We start from the raw sequence: 27104 nt of genomic DNA on the forward strand, positions 1-27104 counted from the left end.
CTCATGTGTTTCTCGTATCTGACATGAAGAGAACGTTTGCGATATTACAATGCATCCAGTATTGTTTTGACCCTACTGAAGGAATTGACATCACCAATTCTCCTACTCCAATGCGATAATGCACCTAATTTTCCGAAACTCACTTTCTCTAGTTTGGTGTTATGACAAGGACTTTTCGCCCTAACTGTGGGACAGAGAGAAAAGGAACACTGCTCTGGCTACGTGTGGTCATACAACTTTCACTTGCATCTTGGCACTGGTTCCAATAATTAGACGCCTACATTGAGGTCAAGTGACATCAAGTGTTTTCATTTATTTACTTGAATCCATGATGCAACAATGTCTTTTTTGACAAGCTGTGAGATGGAGAGAAAAGGAAGATTGCTCCAGCAACTTAGTTGTACAATGTACACTTGCCCCTAGGCATAGTACCTACTAGCATAGCCTCACCCATAGCACATGGCACACTGCCATTGCCATTATCTAGCCCCATAGGACCTCCTGAAGGATGCTACCTGGCCATCTCCTGCACCTTCACTTTCGTTTGAACCTGCACCCAGTTGCTAGGTAGGCTATCTGTTAGCAACAGCATGCTGTCGGCTCCAGCCATTGCCTCTTCCCACCTCCACCATGTGGAAAACCCTTTTGCTACTCTTCTGTGCCCTGTCAGCACTTAGTGTCCATGCTACACTTAACACCAAACACTATACATCAAGTCTTATTTTATAGCTTATGACAAATGTTACAACATCTTTACTTTTACTTAAATGACATTTACAATTAAAAAATGAATTCTAATTTTGAACTGAAAGGCAAATTAGTCCTCTATGTCCCCATTCGGCTGCTGCCATAATCTGTTTTTCATTATCACTTATTTATCCTCTATATTAACTTTTGTAATTTATTTTTGACCATTTGATGGTATTTTCCTGTTGAACGATCAGATCATTAGCGGTAGAACAATTTTTTATCGTGGAACAACAGCAACGAAGCTGCACTTAATTTAGCCACACTGTTCATCCCATCATTTTGCAACATCGATAAACATTCTTCTGACCTCATTTGACGATCGTCCTGCATTCCTTGAATAACATCTGCTCACATACAGTGCGTCAAGTCTATCTACAAACACCTCCTTTACATACACAACTGGTCTTCTATGTCTGACTGACAGGGAGAAAGAACCAGAAAAAACGAACACGTCACACTGACTTAGCCAAGGAGTGCCAAACATTAAGTCAGACAAACCTTTTCCTCTGTTGCAAACACAAAATTTTCAGTTCAACAATGCCTCATGATACCTCGTTTTGAAAACTTCATCACATTGTCGGTTCATTATGGATCTATCTCTTTGACATATGGTGCTGCTGCACACCATCCTACCAAATATCTAATGATTCATACATTGCTCCATTTAATCCACCAAACATTTTGTTGCCAATGTAAGTTATGAGCTTGATTATCATGACAATAGAAATGACACCACTTCTTTTTTGCAGGCTCTGTTTACAGTTCTTGCATGTAGTATTCCCATTTCATTCTCAGATATGTTTTGCCACAAACAAATGCATCACTCGTTCCAATACTATCTAGGAAAATATTGGTTGAACAATTACCTTCACACCAACATTTACTTTTCTTGTTTCTTTCTAATTTTGTGAATTACTTTTTTCTTATGTTCTACCCCATGTTAGTATTTACAAACTCTACATTATGTTTACAATTTATTAAATTGTCATTTTTTATTTGATGGATGTGTTTAGGTGCCTTACTTGATTAGATACTATCTAATACCACCGAGTTAGCATGGGCTATGCATCCCACCTGCACTGGACCATTGTAAGTAAGTTAACAAATGGTACGATTCTACCAGGTCTTTCTGGCCTTTGCAAGTGTCTTACTGTCACCACCTTATCTGCTGTTTTTCTAGTGGTTGGTTTGTGGTTATGTTCTCTCAGGTGTTCTCCTAACTATCATTGTGTGGTACAGACCCCTATTACTATTTCAGTATGTCACTAGAAAAAAATAGAGGGTTCTGGCAGTTTCCATTGGTGCCCAATTTCCTCCCCATTCTCCAAACTCTCCTCACCCTCAGTAGAAGATCTGGTAATATTCCACTGATGTCATGAAGGGAAATTAAAATTTGGTTGTGGGGGGAATAGGTCAATTGGGCTACCTCCACTAACTCCTCCACGCCTCCCCCCCCCTTGGATTACATCTTCCATACCTTCCACCACCACCCCATCCCCAGAAATGGTGAGGAACCCTCTGTGCTCAGCTGCTGGAAAGGAGAGTTAGGTTAGTGAACTTTTTTTTCTGTGTACTCCACTGCCCCCCTCATCCGCTTTCCGTCGCACCTACCCCATTTCTCCAGTTTCAATTGTTTCGAGGTACTGTCAGAGAGGAAGAAGTTTTAGTGTCCTACAGCTACTGTGGTGTTTATCACTTTTCTGGAAACCTGAGTGGTTTCAGTTTATTGTCACTGCTGGGGTCAGAGGTGTTAAGGTACTTTTTCTGTTTTCCTCGCTTTTAGAAGTACAGTGTGGGAAACCCACATTGGCATCTAGCCACAGACGGGAATATCAAAACAATTACATATCTAAAAGTTCATGAGATATTTCGAAGCCCACAACAGATCGCGAAAAAAGTAAGATCACACAAAGGCACAGCAGTTCGAATGTCTAAAAGCTTCTCGTAGAATTTGAAGCATGTCCTACAGACAAGAAAAATGGCTAGAACTTTCGGTACATTTTCGATGTCCTACAACCGCTGGCCTGGAAATGTTCTAAAGCCACAAAGGCATGTTGGTGTCCGAATTGCTTCCTGCCGTGGTTTCTGCAATGAACTGCAACCCTCTCCAGACTCTGGGATTACAAGAATATTTACTTTCTGAGCTATCTGGATGAGAAATGCTTAATCAATCGCGAAATAATTTACCGATCTCAACACCGATATCAACTGCAATTTCCGATTTTAGACGCAAACACGACGATATTTGCGATACTTTTGTGCTGGAGTCGTCAAGGAGCATATGAAAATCTCCTAAATTTCATTTATTTTCACATGGTTAGTAGGAATATCGTATCATTTATCCGGCTGTTCTCAATATCAGGCACATACCTACCGGGACCAATTCCTCGTCGGCGGCCGGCGTGCGATACCTCAACAGCCGCCTGGCTGACCCTCGTAGTAGGCTAACTGCACTTCGAAAACACCAACCATCTATCCCATGAAGCACTCTACAGCCCTGTTTCTCTAAACGATACTCTCTGGTGACTTTGTCCTATTCCACTATCCCTGAGAGATTGGAAAGCTTTAGTGCACAATACAGCATTTGAAAACTTAAAGGAAAAGCTCTACAATTACAGATCTTATAACTGAACTGCCAAACAACCATGGTGCTCCAAACACAGAGATCACAGCGCCACCACTTATGAAAAATGTACCGGGAAGGTCTTCTAAACAACTACCGCTCTAAATTGCATGAGGAACAATCACCCTCCCTTGAAACTGTCAAGAAACACACCCTCAACTCCCCTACTTTCAGATCATGACATACAGTGCTAATACCTGAAATTGACCAAAACATTGAAATAAATTACTAAAAATCAGTGTAATAGAAACCTTCACCCAGGAACAATAGAGGCAGACTCTAGTGTTTACCTAGATGTCAAAGAACAAACTAAGTAAGTTCACAATTCAACCGATAGAGGGTGCTGGGGGAAGCAACCTTCCATCTCTATCTCTCTCTCCCCCAACTTGGTGCTAGTAACAAGGAGGTAGTGGTTGTGTTTTGATGTAGAGGATAGTTCGACAATGATATAACGTGTCGTGAATCCCTCTCACTTGAGAGTAAATCTAACGAACGAGAACCATAAAAGTGTCCGGTGGGTATAGGTATGAAGGGATCATCAGTGAGAAGCGCCAAAGAGTAACTTTGACCAGTCTAACACACTAGCTGAAGTGCTGTGAAGGATAGGATAGCCTGTAAGAAGCACCAAAGAGTAACTTCGGCTATATTAACACACTAGCTGAACGGATGCAGAAAAATTGTTCTGGAAAACCTTAACAAGAAATAACCCTCTTTTGAAGAGTTATACAAAATCTTACTAATGGATTTTCAGGAATCAGAGTGAGTCCATCTTTGAATGCAATTTCCATAAGCTCTTGTACGACTGTGATGTGGTGAGATCAGTTACATAACACTTCTTTGTAGGGGCTGTAGTGAGACAAGTCATCTCTTTCTGTCGTCGGTACGGCATGTCAAAGAGTTTCAGAAACCTCTTGTTCAACTGTGAGGTATATTACCATTGTACCCATTTCCCGATTTTGGTTGGCTGAGACAATATCGACTGTGATATATTGTTTGCATCGAGATCTTGGAACACCCGTGGAAGAGACATTTGCTGATTCTGTAGAGAAACACATAAGATTATGACTTTTAAAACGTTAGTTGGCTTTGTGCAGCACAAGGATGATCTGGAATTGACATCAGTATTCGTTAAAAAAATGTCAGCGCAACTACCATATTCCTTCGTTTTCGAGTTTTCACGTAAAAATCTATGCAGATGAGATAAGGTCCTCCATATACATACTTACATTTGTAGCACGCCCCACATAATGACCTCGCAAAAGTTTCGGGTCTCTATAGATACAATTGCCACTCTTTATCTTCGGAATTATATTATGCAAGCGATCTTTAGCATACTGCTACGAAGTTGATATCGAGAACAGTCAAGTAAATGGTAAGATATACCGGCAAACCATGTGAAAATTCATGAAATTCTGGAGATTTTCATAGGCTACTCTATTATTTCAGCACAGTGTCAAAAATATCATCGTTTTATCGTATATAATCGGATATTGCAGCTGATATCGGTTTCGAGATCGATAAATTAGTCCATTACTGACGAAGCATTTCTCATCGACAGAGCTCAGAAGGTAAATATTATTGCAATCCCATAGTCTGGAGATCCTCGAAACTCGTCGCAGAAACCACAGCAGCAAGCAGGCGGGGCCAGAAACATCACAGTTAGGGGACGCCGTAGTGTCGGAGGAACCAGCCCAGCCTTTGTACACCAATTCAGAGTGTGGCGACGGCTCAGGCCTACCAGGCCCACATAAGCAGAGGCAATTAGTTGCCTTGTGACCGTTGGCCACGGTGGATGACCAACAGACTTCGCAGGTGACGTGCTTTCCTAGGCGGGGGATATCTAGTGCTGCGATTATATACAAAGCGTGTGCTCCTGTTTTTAGGATCTGTGTGGCTACGCGGTAAATGTAGCTGTGTCTTGTACTCAATAACTGTATGCAGGACGCAGAGGGTGGGCTTACTGGTAGTTGGGAGCTCCAACGTCAGGCGCGTAATGGGGCCCCTTAAGGATATGGCTGCAAGGGAGGGGAAGAAAACCAATGTGCACTCCGTGTGCATACCGGGGGGAGTCATTCCAGATGTGGAAAGGGTCCTTGTGGATGCCGTGAAGGGTACAGGGTGCACCCATCTGCAGGTGGTCGCTCACGTCGGCACCAATGGTGTGTGTCGCTTTGGATCGGAGGAAATCCTAAGTGGCTTCCGGCAGCTAACTGATTTGGTGAAGACTGCCAGTCTCGCTAGCGGGATGAAAGCAGAGCTCACCATCTGCAGCATCGTCGACAGGACTAACTGCGGACCTTAGGTACAGAGCCGAGTGGAGGGTCTGAATCAGAGGCTGAGACGTTTCTGCGACCGTGTGGGCTGCAGATTTCTCGACTTGCACCATAGGGTGGTGGGGTTTCGGGTTCCGCTGGATAGGTCAGGAGTGCACTACACACAGCAGGTGGCTACACGAGTAACAGGGGTTGTGTGGCGTGGACTGAAGGTTTTTTTTAGGTTAGATGGCCTCGGGCAAGTACACAAAGGGCAACAGCCTCAAAGGGTGCGGGGCAAAGTCAGGACATGTGGGGACCAAGCAGCAAACGGTATTGTAATTGTAAACTGTCGAAGCTACGTTGGTAAAGTACCGGAACTTCAAGCGCTGATAGAAAGCACCGAAGCTGAAATCGTTATAGGTACGGAAAGCTGGCAGAAACCAGAGATAAATTCTGCCGAAATTTTTACAAAGGCACACACGGTGTTTAGAAAGGATAGATTGCATGCAACCGGTGGTGGCGTGTTTGTCGCTGTTAGTAGTAGTTTATCCTGTAATGAAATAGAAGTGAATAGTTCCTGTGAAAGATTATGGGTGGAGGTTATACTCAACAACCGAGATAGGTTAATAATTGGCTCCTTTTACCGACCTCCCGACTCAGCAGCGTTAGTGGCAGAACAACTGAGAGAAAATCTGGAATACATTCCATATAAATTTTCTCAGCATGTTATAGTCTTAGGTGGAGATTTCAATTTACCAGATATAGACTGGGACACTCAGATGTTCAGGACGGGTGGTAGGAACAGACATCGAGTGACATTATAGTGAGTGCACTATCCGAAAATTACCTCGAGCAATTAAACAGAGAATCGACTCGTGGAGATAACATCTTGGACCTACTGATAACAAACAGACCCGAACTTTTCGACTCTGTAAGTGCAGAACAGGGAATCAGTGATCATAAGGCCGTTGCAGCATCCCAGAATATGAAAGTAAATAGGAATATAAAAAAGGGAGGAAGGTTTATCTGTTTAGCAAGAGTAATAGGAGGTAGATTTGAGACTACCTAACACACTGAAACGAAAATTTCTGTTCCAACACAGACTATGTTGAGTATTTATGGAAAAAGTTCATGGCAATCAGCCATGTACGTGCCACGTAAAACTGTGAGGGACGGTAAAAACCCACCGTGGTTCAACAACAAAGTTAGGAAACTACTGCAAAAGCAAAGAGAGCTTCACTCCAAGTTTAAACGCAGCCAAAACCTCTCAGACAAACAGAAGCTAAACGATGTCAAAGTTAGCGTAAGGAGGGCTATGCGTGAAGCATTCAGTGAATACGAAAGTAAAATACTATGTACCGACTTGACAGTAAATCCTAGGACGTTCTGGTCTTACGTTAAATCAGTAAGTGGATCTAAACAGCATATCCAGACACTCTGGGATGGTGATGGCATTGAAACAGAGGAAGACACGCGTAAAGCTGAGATACTCAACACCTTTTCCCAAAGCTGTTACACAGAGGAAGACCGCACTGCAGTTCCTTCTCTAAAGCCTCGCACAAACGAAAAAATGGCTGACATCGAAATAAGTGTCCACGGAATAGAAAAGCAACTGAAATCACTCAACAGAGGAAAGTCCACTAGACCTGACGGGATACCAATTCGATTCTACACAGAGTACGTGAAAGAACTTGCCCCCTTTCTAACAGCCGTGTTCCGCAAGTCTCTATAGGAACGGAAGGTTCCAAATGATTGGAAAAGAGCACAGGTAGTCCCAGTCTTCAAGAAGGGTCGTCGAGCAGATGCGCAAAACTATAGGCCTAATCTCTGACATCGATCTGTTGTAGAATTTTAGAACATGTTTTATGCTCGCGTATCATGTCATTTCTGGAAACCCAGAATCTACTCTGTAGGAATCAGCATGGATTCCAGAAACAGCGATCGTGTGAGTCCCAACTCGCTTTATTTGTTCATGAGACCCAGAAAATATTAGATACAGGCTCCCAGGTAAATGCCATTTTCCTTGACTTCCGAAAGGCGTTCGATACAGTGGCTCTGAGCACTATGGGACTTAACATCTTAGGTCATCAGTCCCCTAGAACTTAGAACTACTTAAACCTAACTAACCTAAGGACATCACACAACACCCAGCCATCACGAGGCAGAGAAAATCCCTGACCCCGCCGGGAATCGAACCCGGGAACCCGGGCGTGAGATTCATTGGAAGAATCCTAAGGAAATGCAATCCGACAACAAAGGAAGTAGGTTACAGTACGCTTGTTCGCCCAATGCTTGAATACTGCTCAGCAGTGTGGGATCCGCACCAGGTAGGGTTGATAGAAGAGATAGAGAAGATCCAACGGAGAGCAGCGCGCTTCGTTACAGGATCATTTAGTAATTGCGAAAGCGTTACGGAAATGATAGATAAACTCCAGTGGAAGACTCTGCAGGAGAGACGCTCAGTAGCTCGGTACGGGCTTTTGTTGAAGTTTCGAGAACATACCTTCACCGAAGAGTCAAGCAGTATATTGCTCCCTCCTACGTATATCTCGCGAAGAGACCATGAGGATAAAATCAGAGAGATTAGAGCCCACACAGAAGCATACCGACAATCCTTCTTTCCACGTACAATACGAGACTGGAATAGAAGGGAGAACCGATAGAGGTACTCAGGGTACCCTCCGCCACACACCGTCAGGTGGCTTGCGGAGTACGGATGTAGATGTAGATGTAGACAACGTTACCGCACGACCACGAGATACGGGCATTCGATACAGTTCCACACTGTCGCCTGATAAACAAAGTAAGAGCCTAAAGAATATCAGATGAGCTGTGTGGCTGGATTGAAGAGTTTTTAGCAAACAGAACACAGCATGTTGTTCTCAATGGAGAGACGTCTGGGGCGTTAAAGTAACCTCTGGCTTGCCACACGGGAGTGTTATGGGATCATTGCTTTTCACAATATATATAAATGACCTAGTAGATAGTGTCGGAAGTTCCATGCGGATGATTCTGTAGTATACAGAGAAGTTGCAGCGTTAGAAAATTGCAGCGAAATGCAGGAAGATCTGCAGCGGATAGGCACTTGGTGCAGGGAGTGGCAACTGACTCTTAACATAGACAAATATAGAAAAAAGGATCCTTTATTGTATGATAGCGGAACAAACACTGGTAGCAGTTACTTCTGTAAAATATCTGGGAGTATGCGTACGGAACGATTTGAAGTGGAATGATCATATAACTGTTGGTACGACGGGTGCCAGGTTGAGAGTCCTTAGAAAATGTAGTGCATCAACAAAGGAGGTGGCTTACAAAACACTCGTTCGGCCTATACTTGAGTATTGCTCATCAGTGTGGGATCCGTACCAGGTTGGGTTGATAGAGAAGACAGAGAAGATCCAAAGAAGAGCGGCGCGTTTCGTCACAGCGTTATTTGGTAAACGTGATAGCGTTACGGAGATGTTTAGCACACTCAAGTGGCAGACTCCGCAAGAGAGGCGCTCTGCATCGCGTTGTAGCTTGCTCGCCAGGTTTCGAGAGAGTGCGTTTCTGGATGAGGTATCGAATATATTGCTTCCCCCTACTTATACCTCCCGAGGAGATCACGAATATAAATTTAGAGAGATCGCGCACGGAGGCTTTCTGACAGTCGTTCTTCCCGCGAACCACACGCGACTGGAACAGGAACGGGAGGTAATGACAGTGGCACTTAAAGTGCCCTCCACCACACACCGTTGGATGGCTTGCCGAGTGTAAATGTAGATGTATAATTTATGATTCTGTGTGTTGCAGGTTACGATTTGTGTTTACTACAGCGACTTAGTGATATGATATGGTGGTACGATCATTTTTGGTGAAACAGCCTTGTTAGAGACACATTCGACGCCGAAAAAATTAAGCTTTCTCGACAGTAGCAGTGCAGTGTAATTGAGAAAGTGTCTTTGGCGATTGCTGCCATATTTCATGATCTGCAGACCACTTCTGCAGGATTTGATATGACTGCAATATGTTCTTCGATCTGCACGAAACAGTGTTCCTCTAGAATTATCTTAATTTCTCCGCCTGTAGAAAAAGACAGACAGGGCTCCCACACCATTAGAAGCATTTTGGCAGGTAAATTCAGTAACTACCAATCAGGATGCTCCATTCACATGAAGTTCCATGACATCAGAGTCACAAGAGGTCCTTTGTGAGGGAGGAGGAGCTTGGGAGTCGCTACAGACTACTTCGAACAAGGTATCTACGGAAAGGTCTGTGATGTCAAAGAGTTACGTGACATCTTCTTTGTTCGAGTGTTCAGAGACAAGTCGAGGCAGCCCAGCCTCCACTGGTTCGGACAGGAGGGATGCTGTCTTGCACCTGCCATTGTGGCTTTAGAGCATCTCCAGACCAGCAGTTGTAGGGCATCGAAAATTAATCGAAAATTTAGCCATTTTCCTCGTCTGAAGGTCAGTGCTTCGAATTCACTGACTCCAGCAGCGAAAATAAACCAAGCCTCAGCGTTTCAGAAAAGTTAAGAACACCACAGTAGCTGTAGTATTCTGAAATTTTTCTCACTCTGATAGTATCTTCACATGAGCAGCTGAACTCGAAAAGTGGGGCGACGGGTGGGGAAATTGGGGAGGGGGCCAGTGGAGTACACAGAAAATAAAATACGCTGCACTAACTTTCCTCTCCAGCAGTTGAGCACAAGCTGAACGTTTCCTGGCGTTTTCATGAGTGTGAGGGTGGTGGTGGGTATTGGGGGGGGGGGGGGGGATTGGACGATGTCATACAAATGGGGTTAGTGGGAAGGGGAGTTAGATTATTGGAGATACACTAACTGATCTATTTCCCCCCAAAAAATTTGGAGTTCCTGGCATGACGTCAGTGCGATGTTACGTGTCTATGTCCAGGGGGTGAGGAGGGGTTGGAGGTGGCGGAGTAAATGGCAGAAACGCAAGCTGTGCCATATCTCGTTTTGTTCGTTTACTCACATCAGTTCGACTACCACAGCAATGTAAGAACCATTTGTCTGTCTGAATGTGTGAGTATCACGTATTACATCGGTTCGACTACTAAAGTAATGTATGTAAAAACCCACCGATGTAAACTCACTGCTTCCCTTGATTATGGGAGCACAATGGCATGCACTGATGCCTGCGTTCGGACTGTCGTCGTTTTGGCCTTCTGATAAAGTTTACACGTTGCCAGCAGCTTCCGTAATCACCTCTGCATATTATTAAAATGACACAGATATTTTAGCTTAAGGAAGCACTTCTTGGCACCAAAGTGTGCGCTCTTGAGGTGGATGTAACAAATAATTTTGTTGATCAGCTCCTCAGGGTGCTGTCCTGTTTACAACTGAAGAATAAGACGCCTTTTTAAGACACTGCCTTTTCTTGACTTATGTCTTCTGACTAGTTTCGTCTGGCTGTGTTCCTTCCATGTGCCAGCCTCGTCCTCTCATAGAAGCACTTGCAACCTTCGCCCTCAGTTTTTTCCTGGATGTCTTCCAATCTCTGTCTTGCTCTACGATTTTTATCCTACAGCTCCTTCTAGTGCCATGGAAGTTATTCCCTGATGTCTTAACGAATGTACTACCAACCTGATCCTTCTTGTCCGAGTTTTTTTTATATATTCCTTTCCTCGCCGATTCTGCGGAGAATCTCCTCATTGCTTACTCTACCAGTCCACCCAATTTTCAATATTCTTCTCTAGAACCACATCTCAAATGCTTAGATTCTCTTCTGTTGTGGTTTTCCTGCACAGTCCATATTTCACAACCATACAAATCCCTGCTCCAAACGTACATTCTCAGAAATTTCTTTCTCAGCTTAAGGTCTAAGTTTGTTACTAGTAGACTTTTCTTGGTCCGAAATGCCCTTTACGAAAGTGCTAGTCTGCTTTTGATGTCCCCATTGCTCCATCCGTCACGGGGTATTTTGCTGCCTAGGCATCACAATTCCTTAGCTTCATTTACTTCGTGATCAATCCATGTTTCTCGATGTTCTCATTCCTGCTACTTTCCATCACTTTCGTCTTTCTTCCATTTGCTCATAATCCATATTCTGTACTCATTAAACAGTTTATACCATTCAGGAGAAGTCTTCTTCACAGGGAATCTTTTCATTGATCTCCTTTCACCTTGAATTTTAATCCCATGTTTCTTTTATTTCTGTCATTGTTTCTTCGATGCAGTAGATTCAACAGGAGGGGCAAAAGACTACATCTCCGTCTTACACCCTGGTTAATCCATCCACTTCGTTCTTGGTCTTCCATTCTTATTATTTCCTCTTCACTCTTCTACATAATGTATATTACCCATCTTTCCCTATAGATTAACCCTACTTTTCTCAGAATTTATAACTGCTTGCACTATCTTACATCGTCAAACGCCTTTTACAGGTCGACAGATCCTGTGACGTGTCTCGATTTTTCTTTAGTCTTGCTTCTATTACCAGCCACAACGTCAGAATTGCCTCTCTCATGCCTTTACGTTTGATAAAGCCAAACTGATCGTCGTCTAACACAACTTCAGTTTTCTTTTGAATTGTGATCTGTTGAGCTGATTGTATGATAATTCTCGCTCTTATTGGCTCTTGAAATCTTGGGAATTATGTACATGATGTTTCTCCGAAAGTCAGATGGTATATTGCCAGATTCATACATTCTACACAACAACACGAATAATCGCCATTATGTAACAAATGGGGCCGCTTAATTCATGTCCGAGTTTTGTCTCTGTTATTTGTCTTTATGCTGAGGAACTGTGGATGTTTATCTTGTCCTGCATGTATGTTCTCCATCGACACCATGATAAAGTTTTCGAATTCCACCTTTCTTATACGATAGATGGAGAAAGGTTTATCTTTAATGGATTTCCCCCTTTGATTCATGGCTCCAGTAGGTGACTGACACAGAGATTCTGCGACAACATCCGTTGGGCTGGGATGTAAATTGCTGAAAAATCATCCTCCTGGAGCACTCTTGGTCTAGGGGTAGCGTCTTTAATTCATAATCAAAACGTCTTCGGTCCCGGGTTCGATCCCCGCCACAGCCTAAATTTTGATAAATAATCAGCATTGGCGGCCGAAGACTTCCGGCATAAGAAGTCAGCCTCATTCTGCCAACGGCCTTGTCAAAGAAGGGCGGAGGAGCCGATAGAGGTTCAGGGCACTCTCTTATCCTAGGGGTGGGAAATTGCCCCTAAAGGCGGAAGAATCAGCAATGATCAACGACATGAGGATGCAGAAGGCAATGGAAACCACTGCATTAAAGACACGTAACGTGTATCCACAGGACATGTGGCCTGTAGTTGAAGAAGTGTCATGATGATCTCTCCATTGGCAAAAGATTCCGGAATAGTCCCCAATTCGGATCTCCGGGAGGGGACTGCCAAGGGGGAGGTTACCATGAGAAAAAGATTGAATAATCAATGAAAGGATAATGTTCTACGAGTCGGGGCGTGGAATGTCACAAGCTTGAACGTGGTAGGGAAACTAGAAAATCTGAAAAGGGAAATGCAAAGGCCCAATCTAGATATAGTAGGGGTCAGTGAAGTGAAGTGGAAGGAAGACAAGGATTTCTGGTCAGATGGGTATCGGGTAATATCAACAGCAGCAGAAAATGGTATAACAGGTGTAGGATTCGTTATGAATAGGAAGGTAGTGCAGAGGGTGTGTTACTGTGAACAGTTCAGTGACCGGGTTGTTATAATCAGAATCGACAGCAGACCAACACCGACAACGGTAGTTCAGGTATACATGCCGACGTCGCAAGCTGAAGATGAACAGATAGAGAAAGTGTATGAGGATATTGAAAGGGTAATGCAGTATGTAAAGGGGGACGAAAATCTAATAGTCATTGGCGACTGGAATGCAGTTGTAGGGGAAGGAGTAGAAGAAAAGGTTACAGGAGAATATGGGCTTGGGACAAGGAATGAAAGAGGAGAAAGACTAATTGAGTGCTGTAACAAGTTTCAGCTAGTAATAGCGAATACCCTGTTCAAGAATCACAAGAGGAGGAGGTGTACTTGGAAAAGTTCGGAAGATACGGGAAGATTTCAATTAGATTACATCATTGTCAGAGAGAGATTCCGAAATCAGATACTAGATTGTAAGGCGTACCCAGGAGCAGATATAGACTCAGATCACAATATAGTAGTGACGAAGAGTAGGCTGAAGTTCAAGACATTAGTCAGAAAGAATCAATATGCAAAGAAGTGGGATACGGAAGTTCTAAGGAATGACGAGATACGTTTGAAGTTCTCTAACGCTATAGATACAGCAGTAAGGAATAGCGCAGTAGGCAACACAGTTGAAGAGGAATGGACATCTCTAAAAAGGCCCATCACAGAAGTTGGGAAGGAAAACATAGGTACAAAGAAGCTAGCTGCGAAGAAACCATGGGTAATAGAAGAAATACTTCAGTTGATTGATGAAAAGAGGAAGTACAAACATGTTCCGGGAAAATCAGGAATACAGAAATACAAGTCGCAGAGGAATGAAATAAATAGGAAGTGCAGGGAAGCTAAGACGAAATGGCTTCAGGAAAAATGTGAAGACATTAAAAAGATATGATTGTTGGAAGGACAGACTCAGCATACAGGAAAGTCAAAACAACCTTTGGTGACATTAAAAGCAATGGTGGTAACATTAAGAGTGCAACGGGAATTCCACTGTTAAATGCAAAGGAGAGAGCAGATAGGTGGAAAGAATACATTGAAAGCCTCTATGAGGGTGAAGATTTGTCTGATGTGATAGAAGAAGAAACAGGAGTCGATTTAGAAGAGATAGGGGATCCAGTATTAGAATCGGAATTTAAAAGAGCTTTGGAGGACTTACGGTCAAATAAGGCAGAAGGGATAGATAACATTCCATCAGAATTTCTAAAATCATTAGGGGAAGTGGCAACAAAACGACTATTCGCGTTGGTGTGTAGAATATATGAGTCTGGCGACATACCATCTGACTTTCGGAAAAGCATCATCCACACAATTCCGAAGACGGCAAGAGCTGACAAGTGCGAGAATTATCGCACAATCAGCTTAACAGCTCATGCATCGAAGCTGCTTACAAGAATAATATACAGAAGAATGGAAAAGAAAATTGAGAATGAGCTAGGTGACGATCAGTTTGGCTTTAGGAAAAGTAAAGGCACGAGAGAGGCAATTCTGACGTTACGGCTAATAATGGAAGCAAGGCTAAAGAAAAATCAAGACACGTTCCTAGGATTTGTCGATCTGGAAAAAGCGTTCGACAATATAAAATGGTGCAAGCTGTTCGAGGTCCTGAAAAAAGTAGGGGTAAGCTATAGGGAGAGACGGGTCATATACAATATGTACAACAACCAAGAGGGAATAATAAGAGTGGACGATCAAGAACGAAGTGCTCGTATTAAGAAGGGAGCAAGACAAGGCTGTATCCTTTCGCCCCTACTCTTCAATCTGTACATCGAGAAAGCAATGTCGGAAATAAAAGAAAGATTCAGGAGTGGAATTAAGATACAAGGTGAAAGGATATCAATGATACGATTCGCTGATGACATTAGTATCCTGAGTGAAAGTGAAAAAGAATTAAATGATCTGCTGAACGGAATGAACAGTCTAATGAGTACACAGTATAGTTTGAGAGTAAATCGGAGAAAGACGAAGGTAATGAGAAGTAGTAGAAATGAGAACAGCGAGAAACTTAACATCAGGGTTGATGGTAACGAAGTCACTGAAGTTAAGGAATTCTGCTACCTAGGCAGTAAAATAACTAATGACGGACGGAGCAAGGAGAACATCAAAAGCAGACTCGCTATGGCAAAAAAGACATTTCTGGCCAAGAGAAGTCTACTAATATCAAATACCGGCCTTAATTTGAGGAAGAAATTTCTGAGGATGTACGTCTGGAGTACAGCATTGTAGGGTAGTGAAACATTTACTGTGGGAAAACCGGAACAGAAGAGAATCGAAGCAGTTGAGATGCGGTGCTATAGACGAATGTTGAAAATTAGGTGGACTGATAAGGTAAGGAATAAGGATGTTCTACGCAGAATCGGAGAGGAAAGGTGTATGTGGAAAACAGTGATAAGGAGAAGGGACACGATGATAGGACATCTGCTAAGACATGAGGGAATGACTTCCATGGTACTAGAGGGAGCTGTAGATGGCAAAAACTGTAGAGGAAGACAGAGACTGGAATACATCAAGCAAATAATTGGAGACGTAGGTTGCAAGTGCTACTCTGTGATGAAGAGGTTAGCACAGGAAAGGAATTCGTGGCGGGCCGCATCAAACCAGTCAGTAGACTGATGACAAAAAAAAGAAAAAAAACAGAAATCCATCACCCCAGTCTTCCAGCTACGAGTTTTGTGGTCATTAAGAATTGCAGTTATCGGTATAGAGTCAGGATTTTCTCCCAAAGAGAAAATATGAGAATTTCTGAAATCCCAAGACGATTGCTAGGGCCTCCAGTTTGGTAACAAAACAGGTGTGCTTGGACTTGACGAGCGCAGAACTTCTAGAACCAATTGCCTTGTATATCTTCCCATTTTCTTCCTACTCCTGGAATATTAACACACTAAGTCCTGTTTTAAAATTATCTGTGTCCATGCAGAAGTTCTCTCTCAAATATGGATGAGATAGGATCGGGGCCGCTAACAGGGTCACCTTCAAACTACGTAACTTTCTATCCACTGTCTTGTCCCACACGAATGGCGTCTTTTTCCCTGTCATAGCATACGGTCTAGGAGTGGCTACAAATCAATATACAAAAATCTTTTATAAATGTTTACCACCCCTAGAAATCCTCAAAAATGTTTTCTTGTTTGAGGTATGCCAAATTCGGCTACTGTCTTCAATTTCTCTAGGTCTGGCGCTATCCTTCTCTTGAAATTATATGTCCTAGGAAATGGACTTGTCTGGTCCTGGCAAAGGACTTCTAAGTATGAACAGTTACTCCTTGTGCTTTCATCTTATTGGGTAGCACACCAAGCACTTCATTTGCCATCTCCAGTCGCTTTCTCCTATTAAGGTACCATCAACATAGCACAGAATTCTGTCTTGAAGCCTATCTAGAATGGGCCCTAAACTGCGAATGATACTTCGAGGCCGAGATAACCACTGAAATTGTGAGCACCTACCAAACACGATAAAGACAGCGTACAAATGACACTCAGACGCTTCTAGGATGACGGTGTTGATCTGCATGTACCCGTGGTCTAGGAGGATACTCCCATCCCCTCTACGCCTCATAATGTAAACTGAAGATGTTTCTTCAGTCACCCTGTCGGCCATTACCTCTGTGTCCCCCCACATTATTGTTGCTCTCTCCATTGCACCAGGGGCGCTGTTCTATTGAATTATCACCACGTTCTAGACATATAGCTTTCGGCAGCTAGAAGGTATCTGCACCGTATTAGCTTCCTCATTAAACCTAATATTAATTTCTCCACTTTCACATAACGTTATTAAGCAACCTCCTTCGTCCATTATGGCCTTTTTCCACTTATCAAATCCATTCAAGGAATGATGCCGGTCGCTAAGTTAGGCATCAAAAACAGATTTGTGGGAAGTTTATGTTCTTAACCCATAAGTTCAATCCTGATCTGTTTATTTATCTCGGCACTTCTCCCCAAGAACGTTCCTTCTATCTTTGTTCTTTGTACCTTCAATATTGGTGTAGTTAGACACTTCAAATTTTTTTTGTATAATTGTTCGGAAATGGCTGATACCTGGCTTCTACTATCTAAGATAGCTTCTACCTTTACTTCGCCTATTAGGATGTTTACAATTGGATAAAAATGTATTTCTGTCTTCGATCGGTAGCTCCCCTAAATCGTCATAATCAATTAATTTTGTGCGGCTTTATGTATAGTCTTTCCCGCTGTAGAACCTAGTCCATTTGTGTGTTTTCTTCTTCTCTTGCCCGTCCCATGTTTACTCCACGAATTTCTACAATTTGACATCCTTGCAGAACATTGCCACGTACATTCCCATTCCGCTGAGAATGGGTTCAGTTATTTCTACGGTCACCATTCCAGTTGCTGCTTTGATTATTCTCGTTGCGGAATTTATGACCGTTGCATTGTGGCCTGCCTCTGTTTCCATTCCAATTACTTGGTATTTTGAAGTTGCCTTCGTTGTGGTTGTGACTGCTTTATTGTTGCGTGGCTAACCGGATGTAGCCTCGTGTTGTTTTCGCTTATTTTTTGACTTGATCTTCGTTCATGACGAGCTCGACCTCTAGTAAAATTTTACTGTGTCGACGTTGCACTTTCCAATGAGCACTTACTGATATTAAAGCAACGGTTTTATGAAGTACAGCCGTAAAATTTCTCTTTCGCCGCACAGTGAGTCCAGATATTGGCTTTCCTTGGTCATCTGGTCAAAGAATTTTACAGCGCTTGTTAAACCAGATGACTCCATGTCTCGGTACATCGTCGACTCGGGTTTGATTCTCTCTTGCGCTGTTCGTGACTAGTAACGACTAAGGAGCGCATTTTTGAACTCTTCATACACCCCAGAAGATCATAAGGTCTAGCCCATCATCTCTGCCAGCACTCATTCGAGGTGAGTTCACACTAAATAAATTTTCTTTTGTTGCAGTCAATACGGTGGTATTGCTTCGACAAATTGTTCAACAAATGTTCACAAACGCAGTGTGTTGTTCAAATGTGTGTGAATTCCTAAGGGACCAGACTGCTTAGGTTATCAAAAAAAAAATGGCTCTGAGCACTATGGGACTTAACATCTCAGGTCATCAGTCCCCTAGAACTTAGAACTACTTAAACATAACTAACCTAAGGACATCACACACATCCATGCCCGAGGCAGGATTCGAACCTGCGACCGTAGCGGTTGCGCGGTTCCAGACTGAAAAAGCCTAGAACCGCTCGGCCACCAGCGGCCGGCTCTTAGGTTATCAGTCTCTAGACTTACACACTACTTAAACTAACTTATGCTAAGAACAACATACACATCCATGCCCGAGGGAGGACTCGAACCTCCGAAGGAAGGGGCCGCGCAGTCCGTGACATGACGCCTTAAACCGCTCGGCCACTCAGCGCGGCTCACAGTGTGTTATCGTCCCCTTTACAATGTTTAAACTTCCGTGTGGTGAAATAATTTTCACGGTCCATTTCCACTTCTGACTTTCTCCTGTTTAACTGTAATATTATATTTCTCTCACGAGTGTGTGTTTTCCATTCGAGCCGTTTCTGCTGCTTGTTGCGATGCGCTCACATTAGTGATATGAGTGTCACATGTCCTTAAGAAAATCCAGTTTGATATTTGTTGCGATTCCTGACTATTGTTGTGACCAGTCACTGGTTCTGTTTCTTGACTACAGCTTGCAATGAGAACTGCGCTTTTCGTATTTGTTTTTAGCCACTGCTGTACCACTGACGGCCGCATAGTTCGATTTCACGCACCGCTGATACGTTGGTTTCAAGTTTCTTGCGCCATCGCTCGGTCGCATGGCGACGCTCATTGTCTCAGTATTCGTAACATCGCACATGCCTGTGTCCGATTACTGCGTTTGTGTACCGTAACCGACAGAGGACTCTTTCTTTTCATGATGTTGGAGTAGCCTCTGCTCTAATCCTTTCTCAATGTCTCGGTGCTATACCTCGAGATCTTAGGCCGTAAGCATTTCTGAAGATCGTTTTTTTTTCCTGTTCCAGTTTCTTTATTCAGCTTTGGATCTAACTGAGAACAGTTTCGCCTGCTTTCGTAGCGGTTGTGGTTTTTTCTCGAGTTTCTTCCGCGATTTGGTTTGCGCCTTGTGTGATGATTCTCGCTTCCTTTATTTGCTTTTTTGGATCTGAAACATCTTGTTCTAATTCTGCTGAGAATACCAACATCTGGTTTTCGAACCGCTCTATCTTTCTTCCTGTCTCCTCTCTTACTTTCTTTATTTATTGTTGTGTCTTGTTAATATCTTCTTGTGTCTTGTTCATTTCTGTTCGGACTTATTATCACATCTTCTTAATCTCTTCTCGCATTTTCTGTCTCATCTCTGTCAAATAATCGAGAAGGCATGTATCAGTATCCCGCTTTCTGTCTCGTGCTGCCCTCCCTCCTTCCAATTTGATGGGTGAGACCTTGGTTTTTGTATTTCTAATATTTTGCAACTGTAACTGTCCCTCGGAACCCCTCGACTAGATGCATTGACGGAGGCCTACTGTAACACCTTCTTTGCACTTTCGTACTATCGGACTCACTTTCCGGATAGTTCCGCACAGTAACTATTGATTTTACATGCTCTCGGTAACATAAGTAACGTTGTCTACTGTTTGCACTTATATACATGAAAATAATGTTCACAGAAATCAAAATTTCCTATGCACTAACTGAATCTACTATAAAAACTGTTTCTAACGGATTTCATACAAAATTTCTGAAAAATAAATATTGGTAGCGTAGCAGAACACATGTACATTACTTATTCTACCACGTGAAGTTAATTGATTATTACAAAAATGCGCTAAGCTAGTAACAGCTACACACGTTTATTTTTATAAGACTAAGCACTTTGTTGTTTATTAACCTAGTGTCTACAAAAATTGCATTGATAAAATTAAGACCTAAACATGAGTAGAAGATTCCTATTTTTTCAAGACCCTGGCAGGGGGTCGCCTTTGTGTAACAGTGGAATGGGTAGTGATTTTAATATGTTGTTACCTAACAAGCCCTACTTTGGTTAACCTCCCTGAGATGTTAGAGAAAAATTATTTAGTTCATCCTAACTGATTAATGTTCTTAAAAACATATTCAGGGTAAGTCAGGTGAAGAGTAAGCCTAGTTAAATAAGAATAGTAACATGCTATCAAGACATTTATTACAAAAAATCAAGAAAATTGCAAAACAGAGTCTGTACAACATTCTGTTAATTGTACTGGGCCTCGCGGCATAGTCGCGTGGTCTGAAGCGCGTTGACACGGTCCGTGCGGCTCCTCCCGTCGGAGGTTCGAATCCTCCCTCGGACATGGGTGTGCGTGTTTTCCACAGCGTAAGTTAGATTAAGTAACGTGTAGGCTTAGGGATCAATGACCTAAGTAGTTTGCTCCCATAAGACCTTACCACAAAATTCCAAAATTGTACTGGACTAGATTTAAGATTGACACAATGCCTATATTCTATGAAAAATTCGCGCCCTCTGTTTTCACAACAGGAACACGTAAATGGTTGACACTGTCTAGCCTCTTTGTCAGTAAAAACCTCCACCCTGAGTGATGCTGATAGCAGAGAGCACAGAGAACAATCTAGTGGAACTGAACCATTTATCATTACGGTCTCCTCTTTCTCAGCCCATGGTGTGTACATCACCATAAATATTCGTGTGAAGAGCACATCTGCTGCATCAAACAGAGGAAGGATGCAGTGGTCGTGGGGACGTATGATGTGAATTTAACTATGCAGAGAACGTATTATTGCGCCTGTACATTAGAAGTTACTCAAGTACAGCGTCCGTTCACGAGTCGAGACAATCTGCTTGCACATGCCAGGAGCAGACACTTGACTCAAGTACGCGGTTGTAAGTGAGCACTTCGGAATGCCTAAGGCTCCACGGAGAAGCACCGATTTGTTCCTCTGCTTGCAGAGAAACAAAATGATTCTGCTTCAAGTGGCACAATCGGCACTTTCTCAGACAATGTTTGCTTTCCCAGCAATGTCTCAAACATATTAAATGCTCTCCAGTGATGTCGGCTGGACGCCCACGAGAAAGTCCTCGACACATTCCGCCTCGGTATTATCAAACCTCGTTTCACTAATGTAGACTCTCAACTCTCCCAATAATGGCTTCATTACTACCGGATTTCCTCCCACTCTTGCCAGGCACGCAACCGCAGGCCAACCGTCATCAGTTCATACGAAGCGTTCCAGAAGCTTCTCAAAAAATGTAAAGCAATGTCTGCCTGAAGGGCTCAGCCAATCACAAGGCCTCCTGGATACACCAGCGGGAAATTGGTACGTGATCTGCATAGAAAGAATTATTAACCATTAACTCCCAGGTACCTGTGTGGCAACTGGAGACACATTCCAATGGGGCTGAAAAAAAAACTGCAAGCTATTCTTTCAACTTTCGCCTGCCGGCTGGTGTGGCCGAGCGGTTCTAGGCGCTTCAGTCTGGAACCGCGCGACCACTACGGCCTCAGGTTCGAATCCTGCCTCGGGCATGGATGTGTGTGATGTCCTTAGGTGCGTTAGGTTTAAGTAGTTTTAAGTTCTAGGGGACTGAAGACCTCAGACGTTAAGTCCCATAGTGCTCAGAGCCATTTGAAGCCAACTTTCGCCCGCACCCCTAACAACAGGAGGTGATATTCACTGGGTTGCTCCAGAGGACGGCTTTGTGATGGGCTCCCAGCTCACTCCCTAGCTGTCCGACATCCGTCGCTTTCTCAGCCTTTGTTGCTGTTATTACATACTTTCCTGAAAAATCATAATTTTAAAACTTACTAAGTTGCAGCATATGACAACTACAGCATGTTTGTACACGACTAAACAGAATGGAAATATACTATTTTATATGATTAAATAACCTTAAGTCGATGTTGGTACATTGTAAATGGATGTTATTATCAGTGAAGCCTAAACATCCACGGTAGTAAAAAACTTCATTCCTACTATTGTTCAATAAAAGGGGTGGTAGTTTGCATGCCAGTACTATTAATTAAACACTTGCTTCCTCGGTGGTTCTAGAACAGATTGTGGCAACACGATGAGAAATAACCCTTAACATTTATTAAAAGTATGTTACAAAACTTTACTTAAGTTTGGTAACAGTTGATACATGACACTTGGTGTTCTTAACATAATAAATATGAAATCTAAATAACTTGGCTGTCTCTTGGCAGTCTATGATATTGTCAATGTTACTGAAAGTAATTACGCTCGTTTACGGTATCTATAGATCCTTTAATAGTGACTGCTAGGTCGGAACACTTGTCCTCTGAACGGAACTCGTGAAACTATGCTCTGTGACATAACGTAGGAAACGCTGACACAGTAGTAATAGTTGAGCTGCAGGCACTGAACTAGTGAAATGTCAGCAGCTCGGCATCTTTTCTTCCTGACGGTAGAAGGATTTACATCTCTGACAGTACAAGCGGAAGCAAATAGCCCGCCACTGACAGCGCTCTCTTTGGCAGCTAACAACACTGTTGGCAGACGCATGTGACATGCTGATTGAGTAGAAAGTGGTCCGAAAAGAGAGCTTCATATGGAGGCAGCTGCTGAGAACTGAGAGGCGCCACGCAACTGGCTGTGCCTGTTTGGTAGCGGCCTCTCATAGTGCTGTTGGGCACCTCTCCCCTCCTCCCCCATCAGTTTGTCATGTGTCTCACTAAATCAGATTATCACAAATCATGTAGTACTGAAATTATTCTAAAAAACAGAAACAGCTATAAATCAGAAGGCACTTAGGGATTGCTGTTGGTGCAAGATGGCACATTCTAGACATCCTTTTTACATTTATACATATTCTCTATATCTGCTGTACTATCTTAGTAGGCCAATAGAAACCATTAGCAATGAAGCTGTAGAATTATTATTCGAATTATACAGGATGATTCAACTGCCCCTACCGATAGGTTTTCTGCAACCTGTAACGCCTTTAAAAACAACACGCGAACTATTCATGTTCTCTCGCGTATTGCATGCAAACTATTAAACCTAAAAAAATGAACGTGATCTTTTTGTAGGAAATGTAATGTGGTTAAATTTTATGTGGGATATAGTTTCGCTGGAGACCATAGTTTCCGTGCTTCTCAAGAAAAATGCGTTCTAAGTTTTTCTTAAATAATTCAAAAACTGTGTCCCCCCAACGGACAAGTGTCGCATTACAATATTTAACTACATTAAATTTCCTATAAAAAGCTCCTGTTCATTTTTTCTTTAGGACTAATAGTTTGAAAGGAGAGAGCATGAGAATATAAAAATCTTGTGTATGGTATTTGAAGGTGTTGCATGTTGCATACAACCTTTCAGTAGGGGCAGCTGAATCATCCTGTATGATGGAGAAAGTAAGGAGCTTAAAATTAACCTTGCATACCATTTCCCACTTTTAAGACTTATGTCCCTAAATCCATTTAACATTGACATCTTTAATGTGTGGTATCGTTGCTTGGCAACACGAGTTTTCTTTCTCTTGCCCATAGGTCTGTTGCCAGTCAGCTGATCCTGGGCCAAGCAGTTATCGCCGAAACGTACGACAGCGTCACCATCTACTTCAGCGACATAGTCGGATTCACGGCACTGTCTGCAGAAAGTACGCCGCTACAGGTCAGTTGGACACTCAGTGTGGCGCCGCAGGCACAGTTAAGTTTCTTACCAGTCTCCACTGTTTCTGTGTTATTAATGAGGGGCCAGAAGCTGCGACTGATAGATTTCAGCAAGTATAGGCATACTAGTCGGGACGACTCGAAAGTAACGTCTGTGAATGCAGTTAGTTTCCATTTTCGAAAAGAAAGATCACCATGGAGAATCTGATTTGGAACAGGTGGAATCCTTAAAACACTCGACTATAAAATAATTATATATGAGGCCCGAAAACAATATTTTCCTGTGGATCGAAGAAACAATGATTTTAAGCCTTCCAAATACACCTCAGGAAGATAACGTTTTCCAACCAGGAGAGTGGACAATTTTTTCCACTGTTTCGGGAGAATCTGCCCACTCTTCTTTGGTACAGCTTACAAAAACCACAACGGTGTCATAAGTCATGCGTATTGTTATACGAACTACCGCCAAGAGAAGTTAAGTAAGGCCCTGAACTGTAAATCCACGCTATGATACAGACTGGTGTCCAGAATTTTGCAAGGTTCCGTTTATTTTGCCACAAAACAGTATAAACAGTTGATAGTAAACTAAAAACAATATAAAGAGTACAGAACATAAACAACGGCAATATGCATAAGGGAAGGCACAAATTATGTTAGTTTTTCCACCTTAAGGGATTTTCACACAGCTGGTTAATGTGCGCAGTGAGGGATTTGACCATCTCTGGCAGCAATATAGGCCTGGCAACAATAGGGCATGCTGTGAATGATGTCATCAATCTCACGTTAAGGTAATAACGCCCATTCTTTCCGCAAAGCTGCTCGCAATTCTTGGAGTGTGTTTGGTGGATGATAACGTAGAGCAACGTTTCTCCTAAATGCATCCCAGATGTGCTCTATGGGATTCAAATTGGGAGAGCGAGCAGGTCACGACATGCGTGTAATATCTTTCGTTTCAAAGAAAACGTCAACTACCCACGCTGTATAGGGTCGAGAATTATCGTCCATTAATATGACATTGGAGTCCGCAGCACCTCGCAGTAACCGCACATGAGGTCCCAAGATCTCTTCAAGATGCCTGACAACAATTAAACCTCGCCGATTCGCCCGTACTATTTCTTGACGATGTGTTCGAGTGCTCAGTACAATCCCTGCTCACAAAATTAGCGATCTTCCTCTATATCGAACTCTTTACACAATGTTTGGGTCCAGAATCGTGGTCCTCGTTCCCTCCAGATGCGAATTCGTCGCGAATCACTCTCCAGACCAAATCGGATCAGTGAAGAGAACATTGACCCACGTTCGATCGTACAAGTGGCTTGTAAACTACTCAATTGTAGACGCTCCCTTCTGTGAAGAGACATCAGAGGTACACATACAGCAGGTCTCCGACAGTAAAGGCCACTCTGCTGAAGCCTTCTGTACACCGTAAACCTCGATACAACACGTCCACTGGACGCTGGGAGGTCACATGCCAGCTGCCGTTCAGTACTAAGCCGGGTACCGTTGTGCCCTTAGAGCAAATAACGGCCCTCTCTTTCTGATGTCATACGTAGTCGGCCCTGCCCTGGTCTTTGCAATAAATTTTCGCCCCCTCTAAACTGTCGCCACATCCGAGAAATAACAAAACGATTCATATTAAGCTATCGTGCGACTGTCCTGCTTCCATTCTTCCTAGGGCAATCCATCACAGTGAGCCTGGTATGAGTCTTCTCTGTGCCCTATTGCATCGGTCTGTGACCGTGCATACAGCAACTGTGGATGTGGGACTACACGGCAATCACTACCCCGTCTGACAGGTGCCCTGACGTCATCGTCGGTGTGATTGTCCGTTGATCGGAAAGCCATCTTCCGTGCAGAACGCGATCGCCGGCGGACATTAGTTGACTGTTTGTTCGGTTATAGCCGGCCAGTGTGGCCGTGCGGTTCTAGGTGCTTCAGTCTGGAACCGTGTGACCGCTACGGTCGCAGCTTCGAATCCTGCCTTGGCCATGGATGTGTGTGATGTCCTTAGGTTAGTTAGGTTTAAGTAGTTCTGAGTTCTAGCGGACTGATGACCACACATGTTAAGTCCCGTAGTGCTTAGAGCCATTTGAACCATTTTGTTCGGTACACAATGAATTAGACACAGGACGGGAAAATAGAAGTTTATTGCTTTAATTATCGACACAAGTGTATGAAAATTTATGTTCCAGATAATAAACTGGAATCTAAAAATTAAAATTTCGAGAAAGCTGTCATGAATGAAAAATATTCTAAAGAGTGGTATTTGAGCCACCAATTGTGATATGAACGCAGGTTCACTAGTAAAAATTATTGTACTTAAAAATTGATCGCATGTCCATTGACCCAGTTGGCAAACAGTTTGCTCCAAGGGCATATCTAAAACGGAGCGATATCACTGGTTCTTTGATTTCTCGACAAATTTTAGGATGCCATCACGATGTGAACAATTAAAATGTTATTCTTTTCGAACGTCTTAGCGATTCCACTTGCTCCAAAAATTGTTCTGCTTCAAGACATTTGACAACGACTTTTTTCGCAGTCGCAAACATAATGGCGTAAAATCTTCCCCATGAGCTACTTTCGAAGCTCACCGAAGTCAGTGAGCCACCTCATCTCGTAAGAAGAGTCCTATTCCCAAAACATGGCGCCATCTCGCTCTCTCGGTATATTTTCCCGACTGAAACTTCCACTACCTGCTCAAAATAGCAATAATCCATATAAGTAATTTATTTGTGTAGTTAAACTTTAAGTCTGGAAACGAAACGCATTCGACTGGATTGAAGACTTCCAAGCAGTCATTACGTCGTATTTGAAATTGGTAACATTATCAGAAGTGAAAGAAGTACTTGGAGTACCTAAAGAAGGTTATGATGATGCTAACCGATCGTTTATACGAGATAAACCTGCGGACGGATCATTTAACATTTCTACAGCCTTGTGGATTCATTCAAATAGGCATCACTGAGCATGAGTCAATTGTAGCAACAGTCATTACCAAAACACAAGCGGCAAGTGAAGAAGTGAAAAAAATTCGCATGTTTAGTAAAGTAAGTCATAAAAGAGACCTCGAAATGTTTAGCTCTCGGCATGAGTATGTAAAGGAACTGTGGCTCAGGTTTAAAATATCTGTTGACTAAGCCCTAGCCAGATATTTACACAATAGATCTGCTCGTGGTTGGACTTATCCTCCACGGTACAAAGCGTTTGCTCAATAGGAGTAAAAC

At 42.9% G+C, this 27104-nt stretch overlaps 1 protein-coding gene across 1 annotated transcript in view; it reads left to right on the forward strand.

The window, feature by feature from the left end:
* The window catches only part of LOC126266906 (atrial natriuretic peptide receptor 1-like), a 1198842-nt gene that overhangs the window by 976035 nt on the left and 195703 nt on the right, over positions 1 to 27104 (forward strand). The window contains exon 4 of the mRNA XM_049971583.1: positions 23755 to 23878. Within this exon, the coding sequence (XP_049827540.1) occupies positions 23755 to 23878 (124 nt within the window). The remainder of the gene's footprint in view (positions 1 to 23754; positions 23879 to 27104) is intronic.

The sequence above is a fragment of the Schistocerca gregaria genome, chromosome 4, assembly GCF_023897955.1.
Source record: "Schistocerca gregaria isolate iqSchGreg1 chromosome 4, iqSchGreg1.2, whole genome shotgun sequence".
Classification (NCBI taxonomy): Eukaryota; Metazoa; Arthropoda; class Insecta; order Orthoptera; family Acrididae; genus Schistocerca; species Schistocerca gregaria.